The following is a 9,897-nucleotide window of genomic DNA, read 5'->3' as shown; positions in this document are numbered from 1 at the left end:
AAAAGGATGAGTTTGTGTCCTTTGTAGGGACATGGATGCAGCTGGAATCCATCATTCTTAGCAAACTATCACAAGAACAGAAAACCAAACACCGCATGTTCTCACTCATAGGTGGGAACTGAACAATGAGATCACTTGGACTCAGGAAGGGGAACATCACACACCGGGGCCTATCATGGGGAGGGGGGAGGGGGGAGGGATTGCATTGGGAGTTATACCTGATGTAAATGACGAGTTGATGGGTGCAGCACACCAACAAGGCACAAGTATACATATGTAACAAACCTGCACGTTATGCACATGTACCCTACAACTTACAGTATAATAATAATAAATAAATTAAAAAAAAAAAAAAAAAAAAAGAAATAACATAAAAAAAAAAAAAAAAAAAGAAAATGTTTTTTAGGCATATGCTTTCACTGGATAAACATGGACTGAGTGTGTATAACTAATGTATAATAATACATATTTTATTTCCATTTATACTTACTCATTATTTGCATCAATTTATCTTCCTCAGTCATGGAGAAAAAAATACATTACCCCATAACAGGTGCTTGTTAGTGTTATTTTTCCCTTGTTTGGCTCAGGATATGTGAACAGAGATAACCACTGTCTAACTTTGCAGCCAATTGATCTTTCTGGTTCTTTTCCTTTTTGTTTGTGCAATACAATCGCATTCTTCAGATTCACTAAAAGGTGCCTCCTCTATTAACCTCCAAGTGGGGAGGCAAGAGATGAAAGCATAATTGAAAGGTAAAAAAAAAAAATCCAAATAGCAGTGGTGTAACTATCTCCTTAAACTGTAAAATTTAAGAAAGAAGCACAGTGGATACATCGTATCTTAATTCTATTTTCTTGAGGTCAGTAAAATTAAATAAAAACTGCATGTGTAAACCAGATAACACTATAAATAGAACTTTGATACATGTTTTAAGAGGTTAAGTTCTGACTGTCAAACAACACGAAGTTTGACTGCTATTGCCACTATTTAAAATGGGCTGGATAGGAAACTATAATTTATATGATCATTGTTAAGAAACTGGATACCAAACACTTTTTCCCAAAAGGGATTTAATTAGTATTTCATCTGGATGAAAACCATTCACTTAAACCAAAAACAGATGGGTTAGTGGAAGCATAACTAAACTTTATATACTTACTGTTTGATCTGTCAGAGGAGGAAGAACGATTTGTTTTTCTATTTTATTGAGAACTAGCTTCCATAACTCTTTCAAAACTCGCTTTAGGACTGTTTTCTCACAGATTTTTGCTGAGAGACTTAATCTGAAAAAAAAAAATATCTATTCACTTTTAAATTTCATATCAAGGTATCAATTTAGGCCTTTACAATTTTCAAATGCTAAATTCCATTTATTAAATTATTATACAAAATGTATAATATCAAAAAACTATTTTATGATTCTGTACATTAGATAATTCTCTCTATTTGATAGAAAATGAAATCAGCATACTTCTTTTCTTACGTTGTTTTCTAAATCAACGGGCTTTGGAAAGAAAAATTCCTTTTTTTCCATTATACTTTAAATTCTGGGACATATGTGCAGAATGTGCAGGTTTGTTACCTAGGTATACACGTACCATGGTGGTTTGCTGCACCCATCAACTGGACATTTACATTAGATATTTCTCTGAACGCTATCCCTCCCCCAGCCCTCTACCCTGCAACAGGCCCTGGTGTGTGGTGTTCCCCTCCCTGTGTCCATGGGTTCTCATTGTTCAACTCCCACGTATGAGTGAGAACATGCATTGTTTCGTTTTCTGTTCCTGTGTTAGTTTGCTGAGAATGATGGTTTCCAGCTTCATCCATGTCCCTGCAAAGGACATGAACTCATCCCTTTTTGTGGCTGCATAGTATTCCATGGTATATATGTGCCACATTTTCTTTACCCAGTCTATCATTAATGGGCATTTGGGTTGGTTCCAAGTCTTTGCTATTGTGAATAGTGCTGCACTAAACAAACATGTGCATGTGTCTTTATAGTAGAATGATTTATAATCCCTTGGGTGTATACTCAGTAATCGGATTGCTGAGTCAAATGGTATTTCTAGTTCTAGATCCTTGAGGAATTGCCACACTGTCTTTTAAAATGTTTGAACTAATTTACACTCCCACCAATAGTGTAAAAGCGTTCCTATTTCTCCACATCCTCTCCAGCATCCATGGTTTCCTGACTTTTAGTGATTGCCATTCTAGCTGGTGTGAGATGGTATCTCATTGTGGTTTTGATTTGATTTCTCTAATGACCAGTAATAATGAGCTTTTTTTCATATGTTCGTTGGCCGCATAAATGTCTTCTTTTGAGAAGTGTCTGTTTATATCCCTTGTCCACTTTTTGATGTTTTTGTTTGTTTGTTTGTTTTTTCTTGTAAATTTGTTTAAGTTCCTTGTAGATTCTGGATATTAGACCTTTGTCAGATGGATAGATTGCAAACTTTTGTCCCATTCTGTAGGTTGCCTGTTTACTCTGATGATAGTTTCTTTTGCTGTGCAGAAGCTCTTTAGTTTAATTAGATTCCATTTGTCAATTTTGGCATTTGTTGCCATTGCTTTTTGTGTTTCAGTCATGAAGTGTTTGCCCATGCCTATGTCCTGAATGGTTTTTCGAAGGGAATGCTTCCAGCTTTTGCCCATTCAGTATGATACTGGCTGTGGGTCTGTCATAAATAGCTCTTATTATTTTGATATATGTTCCATCAATACCTATTTTATTGAGAATTTTTAGCATGAAGGCGTGTTGAATTTTATCAAAGGCCTTTTCTGCATCCGTTGAGATAATCATGGGTTTTCTTCTAGGGATTTTCTGGTTTTAGGTCTTAGATTTAAATGCATCTTGAGTTAATTTTTGTATAAGGTATAAGGAAGGGGTTCACTTTCAGTTTTCTGCATATGGCTAGCCAGTTTTCCCAACACTATTTATTAAAGAGGAAATCCTTTTCCCATTGCTTGTTTTTGTCAGGTTTGTCCAAGATCAGGTGGTTGTAGATGTGTGGCATTATTTCTGAAGCCACTGTTCTGTTCCATTGGTCTAGATACCTGTTTTGGTACCAGTACAATGCTGTTTTGGTTACTGTAGCCTTGTAATATAGTTTGAAGTCAGGTAGTGTGATGCCACCAGCTTTGTTCTTTTTGCTTAGGATTGTCTTGGCTATATGGGCTCTTTTTTTATTCCATATGAAATTTAAAGTAGTTTTTTCTAATTCTGTGAAGAAAGTCAAAGGTAGCTTGATGGGGATAGTATTGAATTGACAAATTACTTTAGGCACTATGGCCATTTTCATGATATTGATTCTTCCTATCCATGAACATGAAATTTATTTCCATTTGTTTGTGTCCTCTCTTATTTCCTTGAGCAGTGTTTTATAGTTCTCCTTGGAGAGGTCCTTCACTTCCCTTCTAAGTAGTATTCCTTGGTATTTTATTCTCTTTTGTAGCAATTGTGAATGGGAGTTCACTCATGATTTGGCTCTCTGTTGTCTGTTATTGGTGTATAGGAATGCTAGTGATTTTTGCACATTGATTTTGTATCCTGAGACTTTGCTCAAGTTGCTTATCAGCTTAAGGAGATTTTAGGCTGAGATAATGGGGTTTTCCAAATATACAATCATGTCATCTGCAAACAGAGACAATTTGACTTCCTCTCTTCCTATCCAAATATCCTTTATTTCTTTCTCTTGCATGATTGCCTTGGCCAGAACTTCCAATACTATGTTAAATAGGAGTGGTGAGAGAGGGCATCCTTGTCTTGTGCTGGTTTTCAAAGGGAATGCTTCCAGCTTTTGCCCATTCAGTATGGTATTGGCTGTGGGTTTGTCATAAATATCTCTTACTATTTTGAGATACATTCCATCAGTACCTATTTTATTGAGAGTTTTTAGCATGAAGGCATGCTGAATTTTATCAAAGGCCTTTTCTGCATCCATTGAGATAACCATGTTTTTTTTTGTCACTGGTTCTGTTTATGTGATGTTTTACATTTGTTGATTTGCGTATGTTGAACCAGCCTTGGATCCCAGGGTGAAGCTGACTTGATCATGGTAGATAAGCTTTTTGATGTGCTACTGGATTCGGTTTGCCAGTATTTTATTGAGGATTTTTGCATAAATCTTCATCAGGGATATTGGCCTGAAATTCTCTTTTTTTGTTCTGTCTCTGCCAGGTTTTGGTATCAGGATGATGCTGGCCTCAAAAAATGAGTTAAGGATGAGTCCCTCTTTTTCTATTGTTTGGAATAGTTTCAGAAGGAATAGCACCAGCTCCTCTTTGTACCTCTGGTAGAATTCAACTGTGAATCTGTCTGGTCCTGGGCTGTTTTTGGTTGGTAGGTTATTAATTGCTGCCTCAGTTTCAGAACTTGTTATTGGTTTATTCAGGGATTTGACTTCTCCCTGGTTTAGCCTTGGGAGGGTGTATGTGTCCAGTGATTTATCCATTTGTTCTAAATTTTCTAGTTTATTTCCGTAGAGGTGTTTATAGTATTCTCTGATGGTAGTTTGTATTTCTGTGGGATCAGTGGTGATATCCCCTTTATCATTTTTTATTGTGTCTATTTGATTCTTTTCTCTTTTTTTCTTTATTAATCTGGCTAGCAGTCTATCTCTTTTGTTAATCTTTTCAAAAAACCAGCTCCTAGATTCATTGATTTTTTGAAGGGTTTTTCATGTCTCTATCTCCTTCAGTTCTCCTCTGATCTTAGTTATTTCTTGTCTTCTCCTAGCTCTTGAATTTGTTTTCTCTTCTCTAGTTCTTCTAATTTTGATGTTAGTGTGTTGATTTTAGATCTTTCCGTCTTTCTCCTGTGGGCATTTAGTGCTATAAATTTGCTGCTCAACACTGCTTTAGCTGTGTCCCAGAGATTCTGGTATGTTGTGTTTTCATTAGTGAAGTATAAATAAAATCTTTTACAGACAAGCAAATGCTGAGAGATTTTGTCACCACCAGGCCTGCCTTACAAGAGCTCCTAAAGGAAGCACTAAATGTAGAAAGGAAAAGCTGGTACCAGCCACTGCAAAAACACCAAATTGTAAAGACCATCGACATTATGAAGAAACTGCATCAACTAACAGGCAAAATAACCAGGTAGCATCATAGTGACAGGATCAAATTCACACATAACAATATTCATCCTAAATGTAAATGGGCTAAATACCCCAATTAAAAGACACAGATTGGTAAATTGGATAAAGAGTCAAGACCCATCAGTGTGCTGTATTCAGGAGACCCATCTCATGTGGTAAGACACACATAGGCTCAAAATAAAGGAATGTAGGAATATTTAGCAAACAAATGGAAAGAAAAAAAAAACACAGAGTTTGCAATCCTAGTCTCTGATAAAACAGACTTTAAACCAACAAAGATCAAAAGAGACAAAGAAGGGCATTACAAAATGGTAAAGGGATCAATGCAACAAGAAGAATCAACTATTCTAAATATATATGCACCCAATACAGGAGCACCCAGATTCATAAAGTTCTTAGAGACCTACTAAGAGACTTAAACTCCCACACCATAATAGTGGGAGACTTTAACACCCCACTGTCAATATTAGACAGACCAACGAGACAGAAAATTAACAAGGATATTCAAGACTTGAATTCAGCTCTGGACCAAGCAGACCTAATAGACTTCTACAGAACTCTCCACCCCATATCAACAGAATATACATTCTTCTCAGCACCACATCACACTTATTCTAAAATTGACCACATAATTGAAAGTAAAATACTCCTCAGCAAATGCAAAAGAACAGAAATCATAACGAAGAGTCTCTCAGACCACAGCACAATCAAATTAGAAATCAGGATTAAGAAACTCACTCAAAACCGCCCAATGACATGGAAACTGAACAACCTGCTCCTGAATGACTCCTGGGTATATAACAAAATCAAGGCAGAAATAAATACGTTCTTTGAAACCAATGAAAAATAACTTTTAAAGCACACAAAGTAAAATATCTTTAAAGGCAAATGATCCCTTTTATTCATATTTAATACTTATTAAACCTAGAGCAATTTCTGATATTAGTCACCAAGGTTTGGCATGACAGTTGAGAAAAGGACAACAGAACCCATATTTTTAACCCATGTTACAGCAGCAGAAGGCAGACCTTCACCACAGGGAGTCACTCTCCCAAAGCACACCATTTTCACCCTCGCCCCAACATAGTATATGCCCATGTTCATGGTCTAGGAACACCAAGGAAATACATTTTCAGCACTACTGGGCACTGGACCAACATAACAACATGGGAAAGGTATCTATAATTTCAATCAAGGATAAAAATTTACCAATTTTAATAGGTGTAAGGTATTCCTTACAAATTCTTCTCACGGTGACGTAATGATGTAGCAGTATCTAGCATTTGTATAATACTTCTACAAGCTATTCTTTAGAAACTTCTTCTATATATGTTTCTCATTTACTATTATACCCATATTACAACTCAAAAACAGGCACAGAGAGGCTTGGGTACTTGTCCACGGAAGTGAAGCTAGTAAGTTAGATTCAAAGTTTGACTCTTTTCTTCTAAATCCAGCCTGTCTTCCAATGTCCCATACTGCCTCTGACGAATGTGCTTATGTAGGAAGTTGAGCCTGTATATGAAGACACAGTGCTGCGTAAATATCTATTAAATATACTATAATATAATAATACTATATTAAATATACTATGATATGACCCTGGCCTCTTTGAGTCTCTGAGTGAATTAAATCTGTTTCACAGAGAGCCAAAGATGGGTCATATATTTCAGGGCAGCCTCATTGACTCCCTATAATGCAACTCTGTATGCTTTTGGACTCAGAAATTATAACCTGGGCTCTAGTCATGATAGACAGATTTGGCTGTTTTAAATATTTAAAGATATACATAATTATATTTATATAATTACAATGGATAACATTTAAAGGTATGTGACATGTGAGAGGCACGTGGAGAGATTTTCAAGACACATTTTTGTGTTAAAGTATTTATCCTAACACTATGTATGTAAAAGCCCAATATATAAAAATATGTGAAAGCAAACTTCTCTGGATAAAGAGGAAGGTTGGGGACCCCTGAGGCATGTATGTGGAACTCCAGCTCCTGTAATTTGAAAACTGTTTTTCAAGGGTACCATTTCTAGCTTGCTGGTGAGTATTTGGCATGGACATAGGGTAGAAAGCAACAGATGTGTCATGGAAGAATAAAACAGGCTATCCACAGAGAAATTCCTGGTATGAGACACAATAACTCTGCCAATTTTGCTGCAGATGTACCGTTTCCACTTTCCAAAGATCCAAGTCTAAGAATTAATCTTGTGTTTATGGTCAGCTCACATACTTGGCATGCTGACTAATCCTGCTTAGACTGGAACTAAAAGAACAGGAATAAAATCATTGTCACGTGCACAGCTCGTTGTAGGATTTTTGCTAGTTGAAAATGCAGCTTACACCTCAATTTGTGAAGTGGTGAGGTCTTGGTGGAGAGAGTGTAACATAAAGAAGTAAGATGTTTTATTTAGAGAGGCTGCACAGGACAAAAAGAGCTTATACATTTATAATATAACATGATTTCTAAGGGAATTTTCTCAAACCACCTTGAAGACTTTCAAGCCTCTATTGTTTATTTTAAATAATAGAAAATAAAGGCGAACGAGCAAATGCCTCTTTAATTCAGTCTGAATTAATCAACCTGATAATGTAAGCTGAAAAACATATATTTCAGAACCTGAGCTATCTAGATTGGCTGAATACAAAACTAATTAATCAGACAATTTTCAAATGCCATGTGTACTGGCTGGCAATAAAGATTTCCTGTCATATAATTAATCGCATTTTCGTGAAAATTTACCTAGCTGTTTTCCCTCCCCTTGGAATGCCTGTCCCTCATTTTCATATATCAAAACCTTATCCACCTTTAAATACCCAGACCAAATCAATTTTTTATTCATTCTTTGAAGTAGAAGTAAATATTGTACTCATTATCACTTTATATCTTATGTTTATTTGTGTTCCTTTCTTATTTCTCCTCCTAATCTATTAGCTCCTTGAAAACACAATCAATATCTGGCTTTTAAGTATCTCCCCTATGCAGTGGCTTTTAAGTTATGCATTCTGAATTAGCCCCGAGGATTTCTGCAATTCTTCATGACATATTTCTTTCGAAATTTTTAAATATCTTTTACAAATACTTAAAGCTCATAGATTATTTCCTAATTTTATACATTATCTCTTTCCATCAATTATTAAATGATATGACATATATGGTGACATAATTTTCTGCTTCTAAATATACTTTAGTAAGACTGAGTACAAATAAGAATCAAAATGTACTGAAAATAAGAGTCAACCCATTTTATCTATTAGCCCCATTTTATAGATGGTGAAATGGAGTCAAAGTCACTCAGCTAATAGTTGGAAGTACCAAGATTACTCAAAACTTTCTGTTATGTTCCACAACTTTGGTCACAGGACATAGAAAGCAAATAGTGTCTCTAATAATAAATAATACATCTCCAAACTACTGATTGGACTTCTAAAAAACAGAAGGCATTCCAGTGAGAGGTTGAAGCGAATTGGGATTGCCTGGGCCTGCTGTTCATCACCATCACATTCACAACCAATGCTCATGTGTTTATAATGACCCATTTCTGTGTTGTCCATAGAAAAGAGTCATATGCTAAGATAAAAATGTCCAGAGAACGTATAGACAATTATGTTGTAAAAGTGAAAATCTACATTAACAAAGTAAAGAAATGAGGAAAAGTATTTCTCCTTCTCTCTTTCTTTTCTTTCTTTACTTCTTCCCTTTTCTCTCTCCGTTCTTCCGCACATACTTCCCTACCTACATCCTATTATCTACTTATCTATATACCTATCTTCTAGATATTTCCCAACAGAGAACAAAACATAAGGCTTAATTTTCCTACTAAATATTGACATTAAATGGATAACAACATTAGACTTATTGATGTAGTAAGAAGGCAGCCAAAGGTAAATGGAATTAAAACAGAAGTCATAGTATACAGAAGAGATTCTTCCTATGAGTTATTTCTTTTTTATCCTTACCTATTTAAATATTTTATAATTATGACTGTGGGAAAGTTTAGATGGAAAGAAAAAGAAATGCACTAAATAAGTTTAATTACCTGGAAGAGTATCCAACATTTTTTTCCTTTCCAACTCTTATTTAAATTCAGAGGGCACATGTGCAAATTTATTGCATGGGAAAACTGCATGCTTTGGGTATTTGGTGTACAGATTATTTCATCACCCAGGTAACAAGTATAGTACTCAATAGGTAGTTTTTGATTCTCACCCTCCTCCCGCCCTCCACTCTTAAGTAGGCTCTAGTGTCTACTGTTCCCTATTTTGTGCCTATTTGTACTCAGTGTGTAGCTCTCACTTACAAGTGAGAACATGCAGTATTTGGTTTTCTGTTCCCGTGCTAGTTTGCATAGGATAGTGGCCTCCAGTTCCATGCATGTTGCTGCAAAAGTCATGATCTCATTCACTTTTTATGGCTGTGTAGTATTCCATGATATATATGTACCACATTTTCTTTATCCAGTCTCCCATTGATGGGCATTTAGGTTGATTCCTTGTCTTTGCTATTGTGAACAGTGCTGCAATGAACATATATATGCATGCGTATGTCTTTATGGTAAAACAATTTATATTCCTTGGATAGATGCCCAGTAATGGGATTGCTGGGTTGAATTGAGGTTCTGTTTTAAGTTCGTTGAGAACCCTCCAATCTGTTTTCCACTGTGGATGAATGAACATACATTCCTACAAGCAGTGTATAAGCATTCCCTTTTCTTCACAACCTCATCAGGATATGTTATTTTTTAACTTTTTACTAATAGTCATTCTGACCAGTGTGAGATGGTATCT

General features: G+C 35.7%; 1 protein-coding gene across 2 annotated transcripts in view; it reads right to left on the bottom strand.

Annotated features, from left to right (window-relative positions):
* UNC13C (unc-13 homolog C) overlaps positions 1-9,897 on the bottom strand; it is a 690,142-nt gene that overhangs the window by 101,563 nt on the left and 578,682 nt on the right. For both annotated transcript variants that reach the window (XM_025390112.1, XM_025390110.1), the window contains exon 26: positions 1,164-1,287. In XM_025390112.1, the coding sequence (XP_025245897.1) occupies positions 1,164-1,287 (124 nt within the window). The remainder of the gene's footprint in view (positions 1-1,163; positions 1,288-9,897) is intronic.

Source organism: Theropithecus gelada, chromosome 7a, assembly GCF_003255815.1.
Source record: "Theropithecus gelada isolate Dixy chromosome 7a, Tgel_1.0, whole genome shotgun sequence".
Lineage (NCBI taxonomy): Eukaryota > Metazoa > Chordata > Mammalia > Primates > Cercopithecidae > Theropithecus > Theropithecus gelada.
This window is presented reverse-complemented; position numbering and strand designations above follow the sequence as displayed.